The 27,929-nt window shown below is 35.8% G+C and overlaps 1 protein-coding gene across 2 annotated transcripts; it reads right to left on the reverse strand.

Moving 5' to 3' along the window:
* Nucleotides 1-566: 566 nt before the first annotated feature.
* On the reverse strand, nt 567-27,849 carry LOC134854652 (T-complex protein 11-like protein 2). 2 transcript variants are annotated; one of them, XM_063871002.1, is made up of 11 exons: nt 27,673-27,849; nt 16,707-16,863; nt 16,229-16,441; nt 15,773-15,977; nt 11,912-12,032; nt 10,968-11,200; nt 10,556-10,692; nt 10,074-10,279; nt 9,278-9,522; nt 8,656-8,849; nt 567-1,444 (listed from the first exon to the last, which is right to left on the reverse strand). In XM_063871002.1, the coding sequence occupies exons 1-11, from the start codon at nt 27,736-27,738 to the stop codon at nt 1,239-1,241; spliced, it is 1,983 nt and encodes a 660-aa protein (XP_063727072.1). In that variant the 5' UTR covers nt 27,739-27,849; the 3' UTR covers nt 567-1,238. The 2 variants fall into 2 exon arrangements, with proteins under 2 accessions (XP_063727072.1, XP_063727071.1); XM_063871001.1 differs by having other exon boundaries at nt 10,074-10,282.
* Nucleotides 27,850-27,929: the final 80 nt, after the last annotated feature.

Consider the following 27,929-nt stretch of genomic DNA (forward strand, 5'->3'; position numbering starts at 1 on the left):
AAAAATCACCTGGACATATGTAAGAGTCTTCACTACGTTCATAAAAATCTATCGTTGTAAGTAACATTAGAACAAATCGCAATTTGGTTTACTTTCCTAGCGCTGAAAAAAAACCTTTAAAAAGCTAGGACCACAATTAGAAACATTTGACAAACACATCAAATACAGATTCGTCTTTTATTTTCGTTCGATATTGAAAATCAAAATTTCAGTTCCACACTGAATTCATCTATTGTGTATACGAATGCGCATTTTAACAGTCAATCCAACCAGACAAAAAACGTTTTCAAGACTGGCCCTATCACTAAAACCATACAGTCTATATTTTTTAACAAACTTATTGCACAGTTTTGTATTGTTGAAACAGTGCTGACTTCCAAGCTTATAAGCATATTCGAAAAAATCTTTTAACTCACGCGTTTTCTTTTTTATGGGCATTTTACGTTTTTGCTCTGAAAAATTGAATTGTAGATCGTTGTAGTATGTAAGTTTTTAAGTTCCGGTCTCGAAATTATTCAAAAATTGAACGACTCTGAAAAGAATCGTCTTAAGATCACATTTATTTTAGAAGTTTACACAAGACTGCTTTCTATTAGTTAAATTTTACAATATTCAAGTTTCGTTACACATTATATCACTCTAAACGCAACAAATTTGACAAAAAGAAACAAAAACAAAACCATATAGTATATATTTTATTTACAACTCACAAATATTCATCATTTATCCAGTAAGTCATTCCATAATTCATTTTGTAGCTCTTCAATTGTATATCAGTCATGGTTGTCATAGTTTGTTGATTTTTCGATATCATTTTTTGTTCATGCACCTAAATAACTTTTTGGAAAAGTAACTATACCGTTTAAGATAAAAATTTTGAGACAAACCAAAAACAATCATCACACTGTAATACTTTACCAACGTTTTTGGGCAAAAAATATTAAAAAAATATAATTTTGGAAAATTGAAATTGGTCAACAGCGTTCGTTTTGTTTAAAAAACAGGATTGCAAAAAAAACGATTGCAGAGTTAAATTTATGATCAAACCGACATCAGAGTTGTCGATCAATAAACATCACAAAGGGGAAGCTACTTTTCATTGTCGTCATTTTCTGGTTTCGTATTTGCAACATTCCTCAGTTCATTTGAGACGTCGAACCAAGGGAAACTAAACTACCTTTGCCATTCATAAATTGTAACAAAACACGCGCAGTGATGTGCTGTGATGATTGACCAGTTTAGTCGAGTGTCGTGGTCATATTATCTACAATCTGCGTGTAGTGTGGTCTGTACACTTCCCTATTGTATGAAGTCACTTTGAGGAAGTGGGACGTGAACAGAGTCAACTCTTTCTGCACTGGCACTAGGGCAGCCGGAACACTGGCTGGGTTGGAGTGGGTGGCAGAGTCCAGACATGTCTTCAGATATCGCTGCACTCTTCGCTCTACAACCAAAACAAGGTACCAGCTTAAGTCGAGGTAAAAACTTGAGTGCGGGTCGCCTGCTTAAATACGTTGAAACTAGAACACAGCCTCAGTGGTCACCTACCGACAAACTAATTGTTGGACTCTCCTCACATAACAAATTTCTGAAAAATTCACATTAATTTTTCTCGGAATTTGATTAATTCTGATAATCTTTGGAAAAATATACAGACTAATGTTATCTAAACATTTATCGCAACATGACTACTTAGTGATTATAGCAGATGGATATCTAATAAGATGATCATGGCAATTAATATGAATATTCTTTCCAATCAGAGCCTAATACAGGGCCGGCAAAGTCGAACTGAAATTCTTCCTTCTGGAAATTGGTTCACGAAAAAAATGAAGTTTTTCTTAGGCGAGATATTCAAGCTATGAAATGTTTCAAGTTAATTCGTAGACCGAATCGGTTCGCAAAAATTTGAATTTTTTGTAAGCAAGCTAATCAAGCTATGGAACTTTAAAATAATTCATGTTGTTTCATGAAGCGGATCGGCGCACCAAAAATTAAAAGTTAAATAATCGAGCTACGGAAGCTAAGAAACTTAATAACATTTCATTAAGTTTTTGAATAGACCGAACCGGTTTGCAAAAAGCTCAAGTTTTTCATAAACAAGCTATTCATGCGAAAAAACTTTTTCGAAAGCTCTTTCATACGAAAGCTCTTTCATATATAAAATCGACTGGCAAAAATATGAATTTTTCTAAGCAAGGTGATTGAACAAGAAAAATAATAGATTGCAAGTTATTTTATTGCAATAAAAAAGTTTTCCTAAGCATGGTTGTTGCTGATTCTTTTTAAACTAAAAATAATTATGAAACGCAAAGTTTTAGAGAAAAATTGGCAGGTACTATCTAGCCTTGAAATTGGATCGAGTTCACCTCGTTTAAAGTTTCAAAATTTTTCAAAAAAAATCTTTAAATATTCCAGCTGATCTTAAAATAATTTGACGCGTGAATTTGATTTTGACTGACAAATTCCAAATTATTCTAGATTCAGAAGATTTTCTTAAATGTTGAGCTCAACGATGGCTTTCAACCCTTGCGCACTAGAGCAGCTAAAACATGGCATTGACTTTTCATTCGTTTGATATTGAAGATTATTATAACTTCAGCCAGTCTGAAGACACTAGAAAAATTGTTTTCGAGCCGGATAGGTTCAAAAACTCTTTTCGTCTCTTTGTTCACGAGCACCTAAAATTTTCTATTTCAGCAGTCAGAAAAAGAACTGAGTTCAGAAACAGAAGACAAAAACCCATCATAGAGCGAATCAATTTTCGTATGCAAGCTATTCAAGCAATTAAACTCAGAAAAATTTCAAAATTTTTCATGGAGCGAATCCGTGGGAAAAAAATTAAAGTTTTTCCGAGTTAGCTATTGAAGCTCTGAAAGATCAAAATAATTCAAGTGCTTTCTTAGACTGAAACGTTTTGGAAAAGTTATTTATTCTAAGCGAGCTAATCGAGCGATGAACTTTGATATAACCTAAGAAGCTTCTTAGACCAAATAGTTTCGCGAAAAGATACAATTTTCCTATACAAGTTAACTAAGGAAGGGAGCTTTGAAGAACTTCAGGTCGTTGCATAGAACGAATCAATGGGGGAAAAGTTACAGTTTTTCTTAGTTAGCTACTTAAACGATGAAACTTTGAAATAATATAGTTCGCGTAAAAGTTTTTCCAAGCAAGCTATTCAAGCAATGGAACTTTGAAATGTAACAAATTTTCATAGAACATATCATGTTGCAAAACTTTTAGGATTTTCTAAGCAAGCTATTCAAGCTATAAGGTTTTGAAATGTTTCAAATTAATTCATGAACTGAGCCGGAAAAGCTTACGTTTTTCTCAGAAAGCTACTACAGCTTTTCACGTTAGTTCATGAAGCAAATCTTCATGAAGCAAAACTTCATGTTTCTTCATCAGCAAGCTATTCAATCTATGAAAGCTTCTAAGTTATTTCATAGATCAAATCGGTTTGCAAGCAATGAATCTTTGAATTATTTCAAGTTAATTCTTACTGAATCGGTTCGCGAAAAGTTCAAGGCTTTTAAGCAAGGTATTTCAGCTCTGAAATATTTCAAGTTATTTCATAAAATGTGCATCGGTTCGCAATAAGTTTTTCTAAACAAGGTATTCATGCGAAAAAACTTTTTCGAAAGCTCTTTCATACGAAAGCTCTTTCATATAGAAAATCGATTGGCAAAAATATGAATTCTTCTAAGCAAGGTGATTGAGCAAGAAAAATAATAGATTGCAAATTATTTTATTGCAAAAAAAAAGTTTTCCTAAGCATGGTTGTTGCTGATTCTTTTTAAACTAAAAATAATTATGAAACGCAAAGTTTTAGAGAAAAATTGGCAGGTACTGTCTAGCCTTGAAATTGGATCGAGTTCACCTCGTTTAAAGTTTCAAAATTTTTCAAAAAAAATCTTTAAATATTCCAGCTGATCTTAAAATAATTTGACGCGTGAATTTGATTTTGACTGACAAATTCCAAATTATTCTAGATTCAGAAGATTTTCTTAAATGTTGAGCTCAACGATGGCTTTCAAACCTTGCGCACTAGAGCAGCTAAAACATGGCATTGACTTTTCATTCGTTTGATATTGAAGATTATTATAACTTCAGCCAGTCTGAAGAAACTAGAAAAATTGTTTTCGAGCCGGATAGGTTCAAAAACTCTTTTCGTCTCTTTGTTCACGAGCACCTAAAATTTTCTATTTCAGCAGTCAGAAAAAGAACTGAGTTCAGAAACAGAAGACAAAAACCCATCATAGAGCGAATCAATTTTCGTATGCAAGCTATTCAAGCAATTAAACTCAGAAAAATTTCAAAATTTTTCATGGAGCGAATCCGTGGGAAAAAAATTAAAGTTTTTCCGAGTTAGCTATTGAAGCTCTGAAAGATCAAATAATTCAAGTGCTTTCTTAGACTGAAACGTTTTGGAAAGGTTATTTATTCTAAGCGAGCTAATCGAGCGATGAACTTTGATATAACCTAAGAAGCTTCTTAGACCAAATAGTTTCGCGAAAAGATTCAATTTTCCTATACAAGTTAACTAAGGAAGGGAGCTTTGAAGAACTTCAGGTCGTTGCATAGAACGAATCAATGGGGGAAAAGTTACAGTTTTTCTTAGTTAGCTACTTAAACGATGAAACTTTGAAATAATATAGTTCGCATAAAAGTTTTTCCAAGCAAGCTATTCAAGCAATGGAACTTTGAAATGTAACAAATTTTCATAGAACATATCATGTTGGAAAACTTTTAGGATTTTCTAAGCAAGCTATTCAAGCTATAAGGTTTTGAAATGTTTCAAATTAATTCATGAACTGAGCTGGAAAAGCTTACGTTTTTCTCAGAAAGCTACTACAGCTTTTCACGTTAGTTCATGAAGCAAATCTTCATGAAGCAAAACTTCATGTTTCTTCATCAGCAAGCTATTCAATCTATGAAAGCTTCTAAGTTATTTCATAGATCAAATCGGTTTGCAAGCAATGAATCTTTGAATTATTTCAAGTTAATTCTTACTGAATCGGTTCGCGAAAAGTTCAAGGCTTTCAAGCAAGGTATTTCAGCTCTGAAATATTTCAAGTTATTTCATAAAATGTGCATCGGTTCGCAATAAGTTTTTTCTAAACAAGGTATTCATGCGAAAAAACTTTTTCGAAAGCTCTTTCATACGAAAGCTCTTTCATATATAAAATCGACTGGCAAAAATATGAATTTTTCTAAGCAAGGTGTTTGAGCAAGAAAAATAATAGATTGCAAGTTAATTTATTGCAAAAAAAAGTTTTCCTAAGCATGGTTGTTGCTGATTCTTTTTAAACTAAAAATAATTATGAAACGCAAAGTTTTAGAGAAAAATTGGCAGGTACTGTCTAGCCTTGAAATTGGATCGAGTTCAACTCGTTTAAAGTTTCAAAATTTTTCAAAAAAAAAAATCTTTAAATATTCCAGCTGATCTTAAAATAATCTGACGCGTGAATTTGATTTTGACTGACAAATTCCAAATTATTCTAGATTCAGAAGATTTTCTTAAATGTTGAGCTCAACGATGGCTTTCAACCCGTGCGCACTAGAGCAGCTAAAACATGGCATTGGCTTTTCATTCGTTTGATATTGAAGATTATTATAACTTCAGCCAGTCTGAAGACACTAGAAAAATTGTTTTCGAGCCGGATAGGTTCAAAAATTCTTTTCGTCTCTTTGTTCACGAGCACCTAAAATTTTCTATTTCAGCAGTCAGAAAAAGAACCGAGTTCAGAAACAGAAGACAAAAACCCATCATAGAGCGAATCAATTTTCGTATGCAAGCTATTCGAGCAATTAAACTCAGAAAAATTTCAAAATTTTTCATGGAGCGAATCAGTGGGAAAAAAATTAAAGTTTTTCCGAGTTAGCTATTGAAGCTCTGAAAGATCAAAATAATTCAAGTGCTTTCTTAGAGTGAAATGTTTTGGAAAGGTTATTTATTCTAAGCGAGCTAATCGAGCGAGGAACTTTGATATAACCTAAGAAGCTTCTTAGACCAAATAGTTTCGCGAAAAGATACAATTTTCCTATACAAGTTAACTAAGGAAGGGAACTTTGAAGAACTTCAGGTCGTTGCATAGAACGAGTCAATGGGGGAAAAGTTACAGTTTTTCTTAGTTAGCTACTTAAACGATGAAACTTTGAAATAATATAGTTCGCGTAAAAGTTTTTCCAAGCAAGCTATTCAAGCAATGAAACTTTGAAATGTAACAAATTTTCATAGAACATATCATGTTGCAAAACTTTTAGGATTTTCTAAGCAAGCTATTCAAGCTATAAAGTTTTGAAATGTTTCAGATTAATTCATGAACTGAGCCGGAAAAGCTTACGTTTTTCTCAGAAAGCTACTACAGCTTTTCACGTTAGTTCATGAAGCAAATCTTCATGAAGCAAAACTTCATGTTTCTTCATCAGCAAGCTATTCAATCTATGCAAGCAATGAACCTTTGAATTATTTCAAGTTAATTCTTACTGAATCGGTTCGCGAAAAGTTCAAGGCTTTTAAGCAAGGTATTTCAGCTCTGAAATATTTCAAGTTATTTCATAAAATGTGCATCGGTTCGCAATAAGTTTTTCTAAACAAGGTATTCATGCGAAAAAACTTTTTCGAAAGCTCTTTCATACGAAAGCTCTTTCATATAGAAAATCGATTGGCAAAAATATGAATTTTTCTAAGCAAGGTGTTTGAGCAAGAAAAATAATAGATTGCAAGTTATTTTATTGCAAAAAAAAAGTTTTCCTAAGCATGGTTGTTGCTGATTCTTTTTAAACAAAAAATAATTATGAAACGCAAAGTTTTAGAGAAAAATTGGCAGGTACTGTCTAGCCTTGAAATTGGATCGAGTTCACCTCGTTTAAAATTTCAAAATTTTTCAAAAAAAAAAATCTTTAAATATTCCAGCTGATCTTAAAATAATCTGACGCGTGAATTTGATTTTGACTGACAAATTCCAAATTATTCTAGATTCAGAAGATTTTTTTAATTGTTGAGCTCAACGATGGCTTTCAACCCTTGCGCACTAGAGCAGCTAAAACATGACATTGACTTTTCATTCGTTTGATATTGAAGATTATTATAACTTCAGCCAGTCTGAAGACACTAGAAAAATTGTTTTCGAGCCGGATAGGTTCAAAAACTCTTTTCGTCTCTTTGTTCACGAGCACCTAAAATTTTCTATTTCAGCAGTCAGAAAAAGAACTGAGTTCAGAAACAGAAGACAAAAACCCATCATAGAGCGAATCAATTTTCGTATGCAAGCTATTCAAGCAATTAAACTCAGAAAAATTTCAAAATTTTTCATGGAGCGAATCCGTGGGAAAAAAATTAAAGTTTTTCCGAGTTAGCTATTGAAGCTCTGAAAGATCAAAATAATTCAAGTGCTTTCTTAGACTGAAACGTTTTGGAAAGGTTATTTATTCTAAGCGAGCTAATCGAGCGATGAACTTTGATATAACCTAAGAAGCTTCTTAGACCAAATAGTTTCGCGAAAAGATACAATTTTCCTATACAAGTTAACTAAGGAAGGGAGCTTTGAAGAACTTCAGGTCGTTGCATAGAACAAATCAATGGGGGAAAAGTTACAGTTTTTCTTAGTTAGCTACTTAAACGATGAAACTTTGAAATAATATAGTTCGCGTAAAAGTTTTTCCAAGCAAGCTATTCAAGCAATGGAACTTTGAAATGTAACAAATTTTCATAGAACATATCATGTTGCAAAACTTTTAGGATTTTCTAAGCAAGCTTTTCAAGCTATAAGGTTTTGAAATGTTTCAAATTAATTCATGAACTGAGCCGGAAAAGCTTACGTTTTTCTCAGAAAGCTACTACAGCTTTTCACGTTAGTTCATGAAGCAAATCTTCATGAAGCAAAACTTCATGTTTCTTCATCAGCAAGCTATTCAATCTATGAAAGCTTCTAGGTTATTTCATAGATCAAATCGGTTTGCAAGCAATGAATCTTTGAATTATTTCAAGTTAATTCTTACTGAATCGGTTCGCGAAAAGTTCAAGGCTTTTAAGCAAGGTATTTCAGCTCTGAAATATTTCAAGTTATTTCATAAAATGTGCATCGGTTCGCAATAAGTTTTTTCTAAACAAGGTATTCAGCTCTGAAACTTTGAATTATTGCAAATTATTGCATGGACCGCGAATCGTTTTGGTAAAAGTTAGTTTTTCTAAGCATGTTTGTTTTTAGTTGATTCGTTTCAGACTGAAACATTATCGTAAACGCAAAATTTTCTGGAATTTTTTGAAAATTGTTCTAGAATATTCCTGGATTTTAGAATATTCGATGGTTGCACTTAAATAGTATTAGACCCTCTGATTCAACTCTTCTCAAATATTGTGCTCGGTGGTATTTCTTAACGATTGCTTCTTAACACTACGAAAAACATGCCGTTCGATTAATATATAGACAGATACGCTTTACTTCAACCTATATATCTACCCGTTATCATGGTATCGTAAGAGGAGGATGGAAGGTAAATTCAGCTATCACCATTTAACACATCTCCATCAGTTAAAAATTCAAGTTTTGCTGTTAAGCTAATCATTCATCTTTCATGAGTATGCAGGCAACTTTGGGCCAAATTTGGTTAAAAAATAACGTTGATGCTCCTTTCGCAGTATCCACTTACGGAGAAGTTTCTTGACTGGGTGGTTGCTATCCGTCAATTGCATCAGTTGACTCCTCAGCTTCTCCTCTTTCTCTGCTGCTGCTGATGATCCACTTGATACTGTTGCTGTGCTAGCAGATGAAGCAGAAGGGTATGCACACTTCACAGTCTGGTCTACTATGCCGTCCAGCGCCTCTTCCTCTGGACTGGAAACACTAAAACACAAGCACACGTCTTGGACACTAACTTGAAGACTGAACTGGGGAATTATCCGTTATAGCTCCCATTTCATATCGCTTATGTTTTAGACGAGTTTAATCAAGTTAATCGAATTTCATGCAGGCAATGTAAAATAAATGAGATGCATTTCTTAGAAGGGCATCTAAAATACGAGCAATAACGAAACCAGCGGGCTCAACGGAAAAGTCTGTACACTCTGTATCGCTTTTCGAAACTATTGTTCAGAAATATTGACGGCCACACTCATTGCTACCGCAGAATACCTTGGTAGGAAAGTTTTTGTGTGGTTTTCAGAGACTTCATGAACCCAAAATTACATGTTCAGTAATTTTTGAATACCAGATGACGACAATTTAACGCAAATGACTTGCAGTATTATCTACGACACCAAACTCATAGTTACCACGGCGACTGGGACAGGATGTCCTTGATTTTACTCTTGATTCTATCCACGAGAGATTGAGCCTGAAGTGAGGAGGATGAAGTTGATAAAGAGGAGGAGTCGGGGCTATCTGAAGGAGTCGGGGGAGACACTACTGTCCCCAGCCCCACTGTGTTGAGGGTAATGAGCAGTACACATCCACTCAGCACCACTGTCTTGTACTCCCAAGCTAACTCCTTCACACGAACAACGTCCACAACACACGTCTATATACAAACAAACACATTAGCACAAACATGATGATAAACGTGATGATAATAATTGAATGCATTAACGTCCTTTAAGCTTAATAAATTTCACGCTGTTTTCCTCCGATCTTTCAAATAATGAGCTATGATTGGTTAACATTATTTCCGGGCATTCGGTTTCGGTCCTTCTCCCGTCAGGCACCCATCTCCCTAATTATACAGATATATCACGCTATTTGCGCAGAAACTGTTGCGCTACTGATTAAAATGTGTCCATGCAATATTATTCTGGGCTGGCAAATGTTCCTTGTCTTTTTTGTTAACCCAGTCTTTTAAAAGAACAGTATCGAGGTTGGCGAGCCAAAAACCCGGAGACTTCATAGCACTTCCTGATACATGACAAATGTTCCCTCACTCTCAAGCAACGACTGCTGATAATGGTGTGACCAGAAAATTTGACCTTTGTCTCGCCAGTGAGTTTTATTGCAGCAGACAACTGACAGACAAAAAACTCATGTACACTTTACTTTGATCAGCATGCATGTAATATAGGAACAATCTAGTAGTACCTCTGGAATGTTCTCGATCGGATGCCTCCAGTCCAGCAGTTCCATGAAGGCCTCATGTAAAATCTCCCTCCCAGTTGGTCCCCCACTCCCGCTGCTAGATGTTACTGCAGACTGAGGTTTGTCAGACAGAGAGGGGTCCTCTATGAGTCTTTGTCTGGCACGGCACAGCCACTCTTTCGTGCGATGTAGAGCATCAACCTTGTCTTCTGCTGAACAAAAGCAAGCTCTAATACAAACTCGATAGTAAATTGTGGCATCCCGAGGGATGGGGGATTTTCTATAAAGATGGATGCTTTAGTTTAACTACATTGCAAAGCCTTTCAAACATTCTAAAAATGACCATTTTCTGAGAAAGGCCCGTTAAAACAATTGTTAAAAGAAACGGAGAATCGAATTGATGGGCAAAGAAAGTTGTGGTAATCAATTGATGGAAAAGAAAATTGATGGAGATTAAGTAGCGTGAGAAGTTTTTCCTAACTAACTCTTGTGAGCCTGCAGTAGAGCGTCAAAGTGTCTCCTCTCCGTCTCCACCGAGTGCATCTGCAGGAGGGGTCTGCTCTGCTCTATCAAGTAGTTGGCCATGTCTAACTTCATCAGATCCAGCGTCTTCATCAATTCCCTATCAACAAAATACAATACTCACTATGAATCCTACACAATGAATCCTACGTGCCTTTTCATTTATTTCACTCATTATTTTGGACTGCCAGAGCGAGTCACATGTTTACGCAACTAGAATAAAATATAGTCAATCTCGAACCACCGCCGACCTCATAATTTAGATGGCCCTGATTCAAATCGATCTTGAACAGTGAGTAAATGTGATTGCAATTTGAAACTTCAGTTACAAACAATAGTAAAGACATTATCGAATAATTTGGACAAAAAGGCAACCTCAGCATGACAACAGTGTCCGTGGTGTTTCTCAATTGAGCTATCCTCGCATCTCTACAGGGGGCACACACTCTAGCCAGAGTGTCCAGAATGAGGGTGGAGTAGTGAGTGAGTTGGAAGGAGGCGGGGTCAGATTGCAGCTGCTGTCTGATTAGATCCAAGTCCAGTCTCTCTCTGAACTCAGCCGCGATTGAAGCACAGTTGTCAGTTTGTAGAAGACTGTCTAATACCGTCTATGAATACAAAACATCACATTGCAAAACGCTATTTATAGTAAAATCTGAACTTAAAAACTTCGTGGACTACCGTACAGAAAATAGTTTTCCCAATCTGAAGACTTCAGCGAAGATTGAATTGATGGCAGTTTTTGGAATTATCTCGGAGAAACAAATTTCACACACCAGCCTTATTTGACATTCCTTTTACATATTGCTTTTTTGGCTTATTGATGTTCCGACCAGTTCGCGGTGTGGGAAAAAATACGTCATACTTTGGGTTTTCCAAGCGATTTCATAGAGCGATCGCAGGTACCGAATGTAGTATCATTAAAAGCCCTTTTAGTCGTGATTCGCATTCCAAGAAAAAAAATTACTATTCAAGCTAACTTAGCGCTAGGCTGATTAGAGAAGGGTGCGGGCGTCTATTTAAGTATTATTTACTTTGGTTAAGCCATTTTGAGTTATTTTTGAAACTGAGTAACTGAAAACAAATCTCTCTCACTACTCGAGAAAAAGAACGAAAATGTACTCCACAAAAAAGTTCGGAATTTGAAAAACATTTACGTTTTACCTTTGCATAGCTACCGGTTACTCTAGTTGTAATTGCTGTTGCTTAATTTTAGAGTCCATACTTTGACTATACTAGCTGTTTTATATTAACTTGACTAATTTAAATACTTTTTTACTACACTTTTGTTTGACTGTTAGTATTGTAAGATCGCTTACCTCTTTGATATCTTGTAGTAGAGACAGCACCTGTTCGTAAACGGGCTCCTCTGATTCCAGGTCCTCCTTCAATAGATCCCAGAATGCCTTCTCCATCATGGCCTTGATCCTACCCTCCAGACTAAATCAAACCTTCAACATACTTTATAAGCAACGCTTTATACTTTTTATTATATGCAACGCTGAGATTTAAAATCTATCTTAAATTTGTGGGTCCCGATTTTCTAGACTTCGGCCAACTAACAGTGCAAAAAAGCAACTATCTCACATTTTTTTTTTGTTAATTTACTCATTTTTTGTCTGCCATCAGTTTTTTTGAAGACAAATGTTGTCGATTATGCCTAAAATACCTAATTTCTACGCATTTTTATAGTTCTCTAATCACAGCACGCACTAAAAACGACATTTATTAAAAAAAAACTTTTTCTGTATTATTTTTAGGTTATTGGTCGGAAAATTCTGTGCTATTTATTTACACAACAACCGGCTATCCTGTTTTTTAACTTTTTCCTTTTGACCTACTAAATATTTATTGAGATCTCATTGCATTGTATGCAAAGTGACTGAGGTCTTAACTGGGGGATTGGAGTTCATGAAAAGTATCCAGATTAGAGATAGAGTGGCCTGGCCATGCATTGCAATTCAATAGAGATGTAACTTGCCGTAATCTAAATAATTGATATCTTTGAACCAGGATACTTTGTATACAAAGGCAAAAAGGAATTAAACAAATTCCATTACAGAAGGAAAAATTAACCAAAATGGCGACGGGAACTAAAATTTCAGCTAAAAACTTCAACATAAAATGCCCAGAAGAAAGCATCAACAAAGCCCCGAATCTTGAAAATTGTTTCTGGAAATTCTGGAAAAAATTAAAAATTGCTTGAAAAAAAAACAGTAGAAGAAAGACAATAGGTATAGTTATATTTAGAGACAAAAATGACGGAGCGATGAACAAGCGAAATTTGAATAGGTGTCTGCTAAGCCTAGAATTTTCATTCCAGCAAAAATTTTGAGCGAAAAAATATTTTAGAAAGATTTTTTACATCTCGTACGCCGATACATGCAAAAATCCACTTTAACTGTCTTTACGACTTGGTTAGATTCACTTCGTTGCGTGCCAACCTTGTTACTTAAAAGAAATCGAGTTTGTGATTTGATCAACACTTGCTAATCGTAACTGTAAACAGGGGCAAAGATGCAATTAACAAACACTAAAAAAAAACAGCAAAAAGTAGCTCTAAAAAGGCAAAAAAAAAATGAAAAAAAGAACGAAAAAAGAGTAAGAATTAAGAAACAAAACTTATGCTATCAACTGGAACCGAACCTCCGATCTAAATAATAGGAGTCTCACGTCCTCGTTTTTGCGCCGCTAAAATTGCTATAGATGCTACTTAATTGCCAATGCTTCGAACCATAAGTGTAACCAAATTAGTAAATTTTCAAAACAAAAACATATTCTCAAATAACACTATGCTCATTAACTCGCTTGCGTAATTAATGTTGCCTAAGCAAATAAAAATGTCCCCTACTGAATATTATTTGAACTGACGCTTGACATATTTCAACGTTCAATCTGGAAAAGAAAAAATGTAGTATCCGCAAACAGAACAAAGAGTTCTTTTCGTAGTGCTTTGTATCTATCCGGAACCAAGACAAAAATGCGTGGAACATTATCACTTACAAAACATGGCCAACGCAAAGGTGAAGCTGCAATCAAAAATCAAAAACACAAGGAAAAAGGAGCTTTAAAAACACAAAACATAGCCAACAAACAGTTGAAATCGTGTTTACGAAACACTTTTCATAAACAGTTAACAAAAATAAATTCATAAATTCTCTCGTGGCTTGGTTGACAAAACAAAATGCGTGTAAAAATAATTACGCTAGAAAGGATTTGTAAATACATGGGCGAAGTTGATTTTGCAAACACAAGCAGTAAAAAGGAGATTTAAAGTCAACTGCTTAAGTCAAAACAAAGCCAACAAACTGTTGAAAGCGTGTTTACGAGCTTAAGGAAACCGAAAAAAGACGACACTATTTGAAACATTCTCGAAAAAAAAGATAGTCTCTCAAAGTCCGTCTGATTTCCAATAATCATTAGCATTAACACTTTTTCGATAAAGCTAACTCATCTTGAGAAAATTTTTGCTGATTGACTGATTTCGTTTCATACTCAATTCAATTGCATGAGTCAAATGGAAATAAAAAATGCTCGCCAAACAAAGTTCAAATGCGCGAAAAAATGTAATTTAATAATAAGTTAAGATTTTTTTTTTTAATTCTTAGAGCTCTCAGCTGAACAAAAACATTACCTAATGATCCAAACAATTTAAATCTTTTTTAAAATACGAATTAGATTTTGTAGCACAATTTGCACTTCTTCGAAGACCGTTTTTTGCCCTCAAATCGACAAATCCAAATGAACTGAATTCAAAGATAAAAGGAAGTCGGAAGCAATATTTTTAAATCAAGGATAAGTTTCCTAAAAAACAGAGACAACTGACTGTTGGAAAATAGTTATGAATGCATGTCCTGGTTTTTTTTCAAGAACCTTCAATTTTTGAAAATCGAAAAAAAAATAGATGGCCTTAAAGCTCTTTGAATTTGAAGAATTATTTATCATGGACACTTTTTCTTAAAATTAACCCAATTTGAGAAAACTGGATCAATAGGTAAAACTTTTAATTTGCTGGGAAATCTGATAATTTATTTCCATTTTCTAAATTAGAAGTCGGTTACGTTTTTCGTGGCCTTTACATTTTTGCTGTTCGATAGTGGAGTTTGCCTTCCTTTTAACAATATAAATGCACTGAAGTTAAAAAGAAATCACAAGTCAAACCGCGAAAAACCAAAATTGAGCATGACAAAATTTGAAGACTTTTTCCTGCAAAAAAAATCGGCAAGACCTATATAAGAGTACTCACTACATTCATTACTCTTAATCAAAAGTGAGCCTTAAAAGAAAAAAGCATTGAAAAAACCTCAATGACTTCTATGGAAAATTAAAACACCTGAGTAATTAACAAAAATATGAAAACTTCTTTTGAACCTAGTTCTTTACAGACATAACAATTTTAACATTTCTGAAAAACAGTTGAAATAGTATGTTGCTTTACTTTTTCAAAAAAAAGTCGGTTTTCTATATATAGAACGATTATTCAAAATGTCAAAGTCATGAAGAGTCTTGCACGGGTTTTCAATAAGTTTAGCATGTAAAGTTATTCTCTAGAGAGCTGAATACTTAAACACACGGCCAAAAAGCTATCTAAGTTCAAAAAGCCAAAAGCCGGGGAAAATATATAGAACTGAAAAGACGATCAATGGGATCGAGCTCAAAATCTTCCGCTTCGCAACCTAATACATTCAAATATATTTCTATTTTCACACATGCTTTAAAAACCAGTCCGCAATGAATGCAGCTTTGGTTGGAAAAAGTATAGTATCCCGATTTTAATAAACTTTCAAGAATAAAAATCTTTGATTTGGCGAAATTTTTTCTCAGAAACTTTGACCATACTATATGAAACAACATTTGACATTTTTCATTTAATTCTTGAAATTCTCACCATGTTTTGATAGAATGAATTCTTTCGACAAAATTTTCAAAAGATTTATAGGCTAAAATATTAAGAATCTGGAGCATATAAAATATTAAAAGATAGTCTCTATGAATTGTCAAATAAAAACAATTACACGAGTTAACTGGTTAGTTTTCGAGACAGGTCCGATCAATTAAAAGGTTTGATTGTCCAAACTCGGAAACTTCACTGGCATATTGAACATTCCCTGACATTCTTTTAGGAGATATCACTCGTAATCATATGATGAAAAATAGGTGCCGAGGAAAACTTCTCAGACCTGTCTGGGAGTGGCTGCCTGGGAGATAGTTTGAATGTGTTGTCTGTAGCAATATCATGCATCAGCTTATAATTAGCTGCAGTTTCCGCACTCTTCATCAGTTCTTCCAGACTCATGCCCCCTCCTGTGCCTCCAGAGGGGGAGGTACTGAGGGGAGACTGGCCAAAGCGAAGCGGAGACATCAACATAGGATTCACAGCACCACCTTAACACATCCATGATTCAAGGGTACGTAATTTTTAAAATTTAATTCAAATTTTAAAACAACTGCACATACAGATGACTCTTATAAAGTTCAACCTAAAGTTTAAAAAAATTACAGAAACACAGAGGTTCTTTGTCAATTTTGTCGATCAAAAAAAAACTTGAAAGTCATATTTGATAACCATTTTTACTTGCTCTTTTAAATTGTTCACTAAGTATTCATACACTAGCCATGCCTTAATTTTTACTCACCAGGTGAGCCTGCTGCCATTACCACAGGTGTAGGCTGATTGAGATTGTGTGGAGCAGATACAGTGGAGTCATTGGCTAATAGCTGTACCCTGGGTGACATTTTGAGGGGAGAGGCCGAGCTGTGCTGAGTGGGGTGGGAAGCTTGCGCCTCGTAGACAAGGGTTCCCGGGTCTCCTTTGCGCGGTGACTGCTTGACGTACCGCGGGGATCGACCTATCAATAGAAAAAAAGCAATTGCACCAACAACATTGCAGGGCATTACTTATGACAAATAACAAAAGGCAAATCCACAAATTACACAAAAACAGGCTACATTTATCTTGGCAAAAAAAATTCCGAAGTTTAACGCCAGTATTTATCACATAACCATTTCCCACACTCATTTATGTTAACTTCGTCAAGAAAGACATGAAAAAAAACCATGTTCATCCGAAGCTAGAATTTTGAAGTAAGCTTAAAGAAAAAAAAAAGAAATTACCTGCTACGAATATGGGCGCTCTGGGGCTGTCCCCTCCATCTTCCTGCAACTGAAACTGGTTGTCAGCTGCTGCTGCTGCTGCTGACATTCCCTTCTGTTTCATGCCCTCATCGTCGTCCTCCTCTTCTAGATCCATTCTCAGATTCAGAGAGTCCACCTAATTGAAGATTTGATTTAGATTTGTACTTTTTGCAGCTTTTGAGTAGAAAAAAATTAAGCTAAGTGTGGTCACAAAAATGTTGTAGCTAAACACCCGTTTTCTATGTAACCGACCTTTATATCATTGCAAGTTTAAAAACCCACCGAAGACATTCGAAGCAGATTTTTCCCGCTTTGAATTAGGAAAACAAGAGAAGAAAAACTGAGAAGATTTCAACCAACAAAACTTCAATGCTATCAAAACAGAAGCATCTACGAAGATATTTTTAAAAGCCAATTGTCACTTTTAACGCTTCCTCACAACATAAACATTGATTTTAACCACAATACGCTGAAACGAGTCAACACTGAAATATGGAGAGAGAGATTATGAATATGGAGAGGTGAAAAGAGAAACTTTTCAACATATTCAAACATAGTTTCAAGAAGACTTTACTGCAACGACTTCAAAAATTTATTGAAAAACCCTCTCAGTACTTTAAAAAAAGGATATACAACTTCGTTGATTTATTCCTAAGTACCTCCTGGAAAAAAACTATTTATTTTTTAACTTTCAAGCATCACAAAAAAATTACATCTCTCAAATGTTTGTCAATTTGCTTTTCTGTTTGCAGTCTTTGCCAACAAACAACCCTAGCGTATAGTTTTGGCCAAAAAAAGTTCCGTTAAAAGGTAAGCAAAAGCAAACTGAAAACACAACAGTCTAAAAAAGCCACCCGGGTTTTTTGGGAAGGTAACAAAAGAACTCCAAGCCGGCACCTCTGTCCCGTCAACTTGTGCTGATCATGGCTGGCATTGAGCCCAATCCAGGGCCAAAATGTGGTACAGGCGCTAAACCGTATAGGCGCTTGCAACTCGTATGGTGCCACACATAGGGTTGTAGTTGGACCCATATGAAGTGTAGTAGGTTGAAGAAGTCTAAAGACTGGAACAACGACTTCTATGTGCTAAGTGCACCACAAATGTACAACCTCCCCAACAACCTCAGCCGCCGCTTCAATCCACCCCACAACCGAGAAACACACACACACACACAGATACAACTTATAGTATGTTGATAATTTTTGATCTTATTTAATCGACAAAATTTTTTTGGAAGAATAACTTACCAAAATATTTTGAGCGTACAGTCAAAATCAATACTATTCCATTTTTACATGAAAAATGGAATTTTAAGAGCTCATGATTAGTTTTTCCAGCTCAAGCCTATCATGTGAAACGGTTTTTTTTTTCAATATTATCTGTTTGAGAACTAAAACTATTTTGCGTTTGCAAAAATAAATCACAAGTTTAACCAATTTCAAATTGGATTTTTTTTTTGAAATTGGAACTGAAATTGGAATACTATCCAAACGCCTAACCCTAGAACCAAAATATTTTTCTCAAAACTCTACAGAAATTTGAAATTCATTGAAATAGAGAGAATGATAGAAATGAAAAACATATGATTAATAAGATCTTGACTTGAAATTGACTTAAGATTGGATTTTTTTTCGGGAATCCCCAGACCTTGTGGATTTTGCGACAAATTTTTAGCCATGCTTGTTTTGGATTCCTCCAACAAATGCTTTTTGGTCGCTGAAATGGATTGCAACAAGTTTTGCTGGATTCCACAATTCGTCAGTGAATTCTGCTGCAAAACTGTCAGTGAATTCTGTGATTGAAGTTGTTAATGTTAAAAAACGCATGATACAGAGACAAATTGAAACCTCGGGTAAAAGGAAGAATTTAGCAAAAATAGTAGGAATTCATAGAAAAAACAACAAACTTGAAGACGAAAGCGGCGGAATCTACTGAAGAACTGTAAACTCTATAGACATTTGATCTCCAACTAATTTGCTTCAACGGCTAAAACGCAATGAATAACACCAAGATTGGAGTTGAAGTGCTGAAAAATTATTCTGAATTGAACTGACGAAAACCATTTGTTTTCTGATACAAAAAAGGTATCCCACGAGGAAACATTGAGGTATTGAAACAAAAACAGACTCTAACCCCTTTATTTTGCCATTTATCTTCTTTCAAAGTAAAACAAGACTGCTCGTATAAGGTCGAAGCCCTGAATGTTCCGACTGCCTTAAAAGGTTTATGGAGCAGTAATAACATCAAAAAAAATAAATGTAATAAAACAAAATGAAATAATTTTTTTTTCTAAAATTTGAAATTTTTTATGAAAATCATCCCCCCACACGCCATATAAAGTACAAAAATATAGATTTCGCTCCTTGTAACAAATCAATTATGGCAAATAAGCTTCTTTCAACCAATTTGGAACGATTTCTAAAACGGATTAACTCTCCGCTTACGCGTTAATAGCGCGAAATATATCGCGCGTTAATTGTCCCAAATTGGCCAAAATGGCAATCTTTAAACCCCCATAACTTTACGCAAAAGGATCACAGGTGAAATATCTTTTCAAATTTGAGCTCATGACAACAATACCTTTCGAATGATATAAAAAAAATTCCGGAAAAAATGGCTAATTAAAAAGTCGAAATTTGTCTGAAGAAAAAAAAACCCACCCCGAGCACAAATATTCCGTTACTTTCGTATCGAAAGTCGGAACAAAAAGATGCAAAAGGAGACCAATTCTTTAAGGAGATAACTTTTCAAAGAGTGCATGCTACAGAAATAAACATTTTAAAATTCTAAGAGTAATTGTTATGACTAAAACTCTGGAAAAAGACACTTGAATATCAACAATTTAAAATGAAAAATTCAATTTTTAAAAATCGAAAGCCTCAAAAAACCCTGCAGTTTTTAACAGAAAGTTTTCAAACCAAAATTAGCAGCAAGGGGGGCAACTAAAACTTACTTGCTTAAAGAAGAAAGAAAGTGCGAGAGAGGCAGAAACAAATAGAGAGAAAATAAATAAAGAAAGATATAAAAAAGAAAGAGAGAGAGGGAAAGAGAGAGAGCTTTTCATCCGCTGCCAAGAAGCACATCCCAGAGGGACGGCGAATAAACCGAGAAAGTTGTTCTGTTCAAAGGAATTTGAAGAAGCCAAGAAGAGATATAACAAGGCCAGGAAAAAAGTGGACAGTACAGGTAATGGAGAACACGTGGAAAACTCAAAGACCAACAAGAGGAAGATCATCGACAGAGAGAAAAAATATGGAACGATAAAAGCCATAGGATGACTGTCAACACTGACCTCTTCAACGCCCTCAAATGCTTCAGAGGAGAGGGACCGAAAGCCCGCAGCTCTCAATCGTATAGACGAGACCGGGAACCGGTTAAAGGACACAGTGTCCGACAAGAAGAAAGCCGACCTGTGTTGCTTACTATAAGCTGGAATCTATAGAGTTGACAGAAGGAAAGAAGATAAAACTGTCAACAGAGAAGCACAGAAAAACTCAAGAGTCAATGTTACTGGAACAAGACGAAAGCTTGTAGCGACTTCATACGTCGACAACTCAGGTCCGCCATCAAGAAATAGAAAAAGGGCAAAAGCCCGAGGCACGACGGAGTGAGCAACGAGATGCTGAAGCTACTCCCCCTCACGGCCATGCAGATGCTACTCGCTCTTGTCCTGGTCCTGGCACGAGGGGCACACGCCTTTTGCTTGGCGCACAGCGACCATCATACCGATCCACAAAGGGAAAGGCAAACCGGCCGACTTGTCAGAAAACTAACGCCCCGTTGTCCTCACCAGGGCCGTAGCTGACTAGGCCTGTGGTGTCTGGCTCAGTGAAGCCCAGCCCTCTCTTAGCGACGCCGTCGAAGCGCAACAGAACAAATGCGCCAGAGTCATTACAGGCTGTCTCGGAGTCACCAGAATGCCAGCCCTACTCGCCTGTTCTGACCTGTCTACGATGAGTAACGACAGCCAGGAAACAGCAGCATGTTCTAGGGAGAGGATGCTATGGCTACCCCATGGAACTCCAACCTGGCATACTGCACACAACGAGACCAGACCCTGTCTGAAGAGCAGAGCCCACGAAGCCTGGCGCCGGGGCCAAGACGAGAGCTCAGACTTACACCGCCAACGCCGCGGATCTTGGAGACGTCTGGTCCAGGAACTGGAGGCTGTCAAGGAACTCTACCTCCTGCAGTGCGACCTGCACAGTGTTAGTACTGCTTCCAACTACAATATCTCCTTCAGACTCGACCTCACAGAATACAGAATCGAAACAAAGACCCAAGAAGAGAGAAGAGGCATAACCGAAAAATTCCAAGACAAGCAGAAAGACGAGGCAACAAACAAAATACCACCGCCGGTGGAGATGCAGCCGTCGTGACCAGCCTGCTTTGGAATACCGTCCTCAAGACCGCCACTGGGAAGCTCTGTTCATCCTACCAAGCGGAAATGGCAGCCATCCTTCTATCACTAGAGTATGTGACCAGCCTCGACGCAGCCAATGAGACCATTGGAAAAATCCTCGCGGATTCTAAATCTTCTATGGAGAAACTAGTCACCGGTCCAGACGAACAATACAACTGGAATGTCAATCAGGAAGAACCTCAACAAGATCGAGAAAACAACTTTCATTTGGGTCCCCTCGCACTGCAGCATAGCTGGGAACGAGAGAGCAGACCAGGCGGCCAATGACGCAGCGACAATACCTCAGACAAATAGACCTGTCAGCGTGGACACCGCCAAGGCAGCAATCAGAAGGTAGAAGAGAGCGATGGAGAACTAAATCTAAGGCGACAACAAGAAGACCAACAAAGTGACCCCAACCACCTACGTCAGCAACCAAAGAGAACGAGTGACGACAAACCAGATCAGAACGGGCCACTCCTCCCTCTGCAACGCCACTCTAGCACGCATTGAAGCGAACGTGTCATCAAATTGCCCCGACTGCGGGGAAGCAGACACCGTCTGCCACGTTCTCCACGATTGTCAGAGAGGAGAGGAGATGAGAAGACTTAAAGAATTCGAAGACCACTTCACCCAGAAGCCCGGATACCTACAAAGACTACTAAGGCGGATGGGGAGAATGTATATCGACACCGTAGTGTCGGAACACGCGTCGTAAGAGAGACAGAGAAAATTTTTGGACGAGTACTTGAAAACATACTTCGTCACATCAAGAGTAAAGTTCTGGGCACCACTTAAAACTTAATCTGCACAAAACTCATAAAAATTTATTAATGAAGCAACCTATATGATTCGAACAATTCGATAAGGCAAATTTTTGTTTGTCGTTAAAAAATTCATATTAAGCTTTTTAAATTAAAAAGAAGTTCAAATAATTTGGCATACGACTGTACCGAATTATCTCGAAAAATTATTTTTTAAAAACTCGTTATTTGATGATTGCTTGTTTATCAAGAGAAATGAACGAAAGAGTATATGACATTGTCGTTTGTAGAACGGTAACTTTTATCAGCGAGAAGAGTGATCTTGAGAGCTTTATAGGAATGAAAATTGACACAGGCGCAACTGAGCTTCACACCACATGCTACGCAAAAAAGTAGGATGAGTGCACCATGACAATAAAATATGAGTAAACAGAACTTTGGTGCAATTGAAGAATGAAGTGAAAAACTAGAGAAAAAAAATGCTTTTTTGTGTGTTTGAAATTATTTAAGTTCTTCAAAGGGGTTCAAGTGGGTTTAAATTTGGCATTCAAAAAATGCTGTCAATGTCTTATTGATCTCAAACGTACCACCGGATATTTTAACACATGCAATACAAAACAAGAAAGAAGTTGAAAAAAAAATCAAAAACAATTTGAAGATGTCAAAAAAACTAGATCTATCAAAATAAATAAGTCTAGTTTTGAAACAAAAACATGCCAAGACAATAATGTGAAATTAGCATCGGAAAAAATGTAACAAGCGGTAAAAAAGCCGAAAACTCCTTAACAGAAACTTTCATCGACTTTCAAACACACAGTTCCCCATTTTCATTGGTGTTAAATTTTACATTTCAAATAAATAGCCAACAGAAAATTGGAAAACTGTATTGAACTCAAGCAAGCAGAAAACCACTGATTTTTAACTTTTACTTTTAATTCTTTACTTTTAATTTCAAGGAAAAACGTTTGTTTTTAAATTTTTCCATTTCCTCCGGCTCGAAACCCAAAACACGACTGATAAAAACGTCCATAAAATAAATCAGCTCACATTGTAAAACTATGGCTATGTCGAAATACTCAATTCTTTCAATTACATGTGAGGTCCTGAAACGGTTGCATTTTTTCTTTTCAGACACAAAAAGTACCTGCTTTGATTCCAAATATATCTCTACAATTTACAACTAATACCAAATTGCTGCCAGAAACGACGTCTCCTTACGTACTGGGGCGGATCTAGGATTTTCTCGAGGGAGGGGGCGGATTTTCGAAAAATTCAAATTTAGTCAACTTTTTTTAGTTCGACCAAATTGATCTTCCAAGCTCTGCCAAAGCATTAACAAGACCCTGTTGTGGCCACTGATTTTTAACTTTTACTTTTAACTTCAAGGAAAAACGTTTGTTTTTAAATTTTTCCATTTCCTCCGGCTCGAAACCCAAAACACGACTGATAAAAACGTCCATAAAATAAATCAGCTCACCTTGTAAAACTATGGCTATGTCGAAATACTCAATTCTTTCAATTACATGTGAGGTCTTGAAACGGTTGCATTTTTTCTTTTCAGACACATAAAGGACCTGCTTTGATTCCAAATATATCTCTACAATTTACAACTAATACCAAATTACTGCCAGAAACGACGTCTCCTTACGTACTGGGGTGGATCTAGGATTTTCTCGAGGGAGGGGGTGGATTTTCAAAAAATTCAAATTTAGTCAACTTTTTTTAGTTCGACCAAATTGATCTTCCAAGCTCTGCCAAAGCATTAACAAGACCCTGTTGTGGCCAAAATTTCTGCGCCGTACCACAGGCAAAAAATTTTAACAAAACAGGCGTATTTAGGCTGTTTTTGGAAAACTTAGACAAAAAAAAATCGCGTTAAAGACTATTAACTAACTGTTTAACTGATTTAGCTTAAATATGGAGTTGCTATAGGTGCTATGTATAGTTAGTGTCATTTATGAGTTGTTTCGAAGGGGGAATGTGGTGTAGAGGTCGTAGTATAATTAGGTATGTTATTATATAATATCATATGATCATCAAGGTCAAAGTTATAGTGAATGTCGTTTGTTCACACAGCCAGTGTGTTAGCCAATGAGATTGAATTTAAGTTGATTCTTTTACGTAGTTATTACGTTACCGTTTACGAAGTAGTGCATAGGCATACTTCTACACTGGCCATTCAAACATCAAGTTTAAACATAACTGCTCGTATCAGTGCGACGCCCTGAATTTTCCAACGACTGCCCTTTGATTTACATGAAAAAGGCTAACAAATGAAAAAAATAATTGAATATTTTTGATTATCTTTTTAAAAAATCATCCTCTCTCACACGCTATTTAATGTACAAGTCATATACTGAGCATGTATAAACATAATAATTCGAGAAGACGAATTGTCATTTTGTACAAATCTCAAAAATTTTCAGAAATTCAACTATGGCGGCAAGGCGCGAAAATGAAAACCCACTTAATTGTTGACATTTTTGAAATGCATATTTTATACAGAAATGGTTGTAAAAATAATACATGCAAAGGGGGAAATAGTTAACAAGGCCCAAAGGGGGGTGATATTTAAAAAGATCCCATTTTTGGTTTACTGATCTTTGGTTCACCAGTTTTCGATTTACTGACCTACCAAGGTCAATAAATTGTCATATTGTTTCAATCAATTTCAGTTTATCGCAAAAATGAAGCATCTCGTCCTTAGCCACCTGATTTATTGTTTAGTCAACCTTTAAATGATTAACTCAACAGTTAAACCAAGTTAATTTTGATCGTCGTAAAATCATCTCATCCTTGTTTAAAGGGGAAATGGATCAGAGATGGAGTGAGGGAACTAGAAAATCAATAACCAACAGACAGTTGGAAAAGTGTCAGTGACCGCAAGAAAACAGAAAAAATTGCGGACTTATTTTTTGAAACAGAAACTCAATTTTCGAATTTCGAAGAAAAAATCGATAAATCGATGGCCTCAAAGCTCTGAATTTCTAGAACAATTTATGATTGACACTTTGTTGATGAACCTAACCCAATTTGAAGACAGAAACGAGGCTGCGCTTGGCAAACTATTGCGAGGACACGACGAAAAACAGCTCTATCAAGTGAAATAAAAAAAAGTAGAAATAAGCCTCGAATTAACAAAAACTCGGCTGCGTGTAGGATTCCAAGCTCCGCCCTACAGCAATCAAGAGAATTTGAGTCTCAAGAACTATCCACTCAGCAACGTAAGCTTAACATCCGACAAACACTAATCACGAATAAAACAGCTGCACATGCTAATAAATTGCCAACTCGATGCAGCAAAAGTAGCACTAAATACAAAAAGATACAATTTTGCATCTAAAAAATCACAAATCATAAAGCCACATTATGTATAAATTGTGCATTTCAAAAATTGCGAGATATATTGACTTCTGAATCTAGAATTTCTGAAATCTAGTTTTTATGATTGTTATGTTGTTTGAAACAAATAGCTTGTTTCGGTTCATTTGACGAATTAAAAATGCATCAACTGTGTAAACTTATTACTATTTTAATGTCAAAGCAAATGATATGAATAAGCATTAAAGGTGCCCCGAAAAATGGCACCAATATTTGCGACTTAGGTAGGAAAAAAAATAGTACTAATACACTTTGCTTCGCAAGTGAAATCAACACTCTATAATTATACATACAATGGTCTGAGATCTAGATATAGCATGAGTAGTAAATAGTACCAGTAACTAAATTTGAATTTTCATGAAATCGAGCATGTAAGCAACCTAGTAGCATCATCAGTGAGTCAACTGATTTTATTAAACTAGTTGTTAAACCGAAACAAGTCTATATTGCGACTTGATAACACCTGCTAATCGCAAGCGTCAATATATAGAAATATGAATCATTTTAAAAATTCCGATATACCGTGGGAAACATTCAAAAAGACATAAGAGAACCGATAAGTACGTCTCTAAGCGAAAGCAAAAAGCCACCAATGAAGACCTTAGTACAATAGCTAGCAAAAAGCAGGCAAAATAGAAAAAATGCAGCAAGAAAAATAAATGATTTTTAAGCTATTTATCTATGTCAAATAAGTGTAATAAAGGTTTTCTCTAAGTTACTTTCGTTGAAAGCTACAGCGAAAAACATTTAAAAGTTGAAAAAATTGTGATACATTTCTACAGGGAGCTGAAAACAGTTTCGTCCACAGAAGAGATATGAACCTTTTAAAAATGTCAGCAATTCAAACGCGAACTAGGCTAGAAACTTAAACAAAAGGAGAAATGCCTCGGAATATTATTTTAAACTCAGTTTTAATTCAGTCGCGTTAGCTTGGTATAGTAGACTTCAGCGTTGTAACTTCAAGAGCCGATCCAAAATACAAGCTCGTAGTAAAAAGTTGAGAGGAAAAGAGTGTCACTAACATTTTTACAGACAGCGGAAATTCCCTGCTGACCTTTTTTTCTTTGAAAAACAACTTTTTTGCGAGACTTTCCAATAGAAACGACTGATTTTGAAATGAGGGGCATCAGTGATTTTTGACTACCGGACTGGAAGTGATCTTACCGGCATCAAGCAGAAAGATCGCTTCACTGTACAAGATCGCTTTTGTACAAATTAGATGAACAATTCCTTCAACATTGGATTCCAGTTATTTTCCAGGTGATTCGCCATACATATAATGGACCCAATTTACTACTGGAGATTTCAACATATTTCATCAATTCCTATTTGTCTTCATCGCCAAGCTTGTGTAAGTAAGGCCATGTTTTTTGTATTCGTTTTTGCTCTTACATCCTTTTATGGACATCTTTTAGCCATGCTTTTGTTTCACTAAAGACTACTTCAAACTTTTTGCAAGAAATCACATTCTTTTCAATAAATTTTCTCTGCAAAAGTTTTTTGAAAAGAATGTGACAGCTTCAACAATTGAGGCGAAGCTGTAGTTCGCAAAACTAAAACGACAAAAATTAGCTCTAGAAAAGAAGGCAAAAATAAGCCTGGAAAACTAACACTTCACAATGAGCCGGAATTGAACGCCGAACTGGAGAGTTAATCTCACATCCTCGCATCTATGGCATGTACACTTGCATATATCAAAACAGTAACCATCAAAAACGAAAAAAAAAGACATGCTAAAAATTGCCAATCCTATTGCTAATGCAGCCAAAGTGCTACCAAAAAAAGCGCGGTTGAATGCCAGTTTGATTGGAAAAAATTCGTAAAATAACAAAATGATCGTGTATGCAAATATGCATTGATGTTGAAGGATAAGTGAAACTCTCTAAACATAGCCAAATGACAGTTGAAAGAGTAAATAAACACAAAGAAACAGAAAAAAAAACTGACTTGTTTTTTTGAAAAAACTGAAAGTAAAAAATAAAAAATACTTAACAGCTCTTTGAATTTCAAAAACATTTCTGGTTGACTGACAGTTTTTCGATGAAGTCAGCTCAATTTGAGAAAAAACTGAAAGTAAAAAATAAAAAAGACTTAACAGCTCTTTGAATTTCAAAAACATTTCTGGTTGACTGACAGTTTTTCGATTAAGTCAGCTCAATTTGGTCTTCATACGTAACCTTGTAAAATCACTAATACACCATAAAATTTATGATCATGCAAAGCGAGGTGGGGTAAAAGGAAAAAGAGCCGAGTTTTTTTCCTTTTAACAAAGAAAATGAACTGAAATTTAAAAGAAATCAAAAAGGAACTGCGACAAAAATGTTTCAAAATACGGAAGAGCTCAAAAATGACTGTATTTAAAGCGTATTTAAATATTAAATGAATCTTGAATTCTAACCTTATTTGATTCTGACGATTCTCCTCTGTTCCCATTCGCGCATTCACTTTTATCACTTTGATCCATATTTGTCGTGTTTTCCGGCGGTATGCTTATCAGACACTGGAATGTGGGAAACTACGAATCAATTTGTCAAATCACTGACTGGCTACGTCATTATGCCAAACAAACCACATATCCTCTGAAAGTAGTGCCATCTGATTAACCAAAACGAAAACAGGAGCAGCCGCTTTCTACGCAGCTAGCGCCAAAGGTTC

The sequence above is a fragment of the Symsagittifera roscoffensis genome, chromosome 9 (assembly GCF_963678635.1).
Source record: "Symsagittifera roscoffensis chromosome 9, txSymRosc1.1, whole genome shotgun sequence".
NCBI lineage: Eukaryota > Metazoa > Xenacoelomorpha > Acoela > Convolutidae > Symsagittifera > Symsagittifera roscoffensis.

What these genes read in the sequence shown, in the direction of transcription:
- LOC134854652 (XM_063871001.1), bottom strand. Translation starts at nt 27,738, where the DNA reads ATGGATCAAAGTGATAAAAGTGAATGCGCGAATGGGAACAGAGGAGAA. An exon ending in AATGGCAGCAGGCTCACCTG is followed by an intron (nt 15,978 to 16,228) that starts GTGAGTAAAAAT and finishes GGATGTGTTAAG; the next exon opens with GTGGTGCTGTGAATCCTATG. An exon ending in TCTACTGCAGGCTCACAAGA is followed by an intron (nt 10,283 to 10,555) that starts GTTAGTTAGGAA and finishes GCTTTTGTTCAG; the next exon opens with CAGAAGACAAGGTTGATGCT.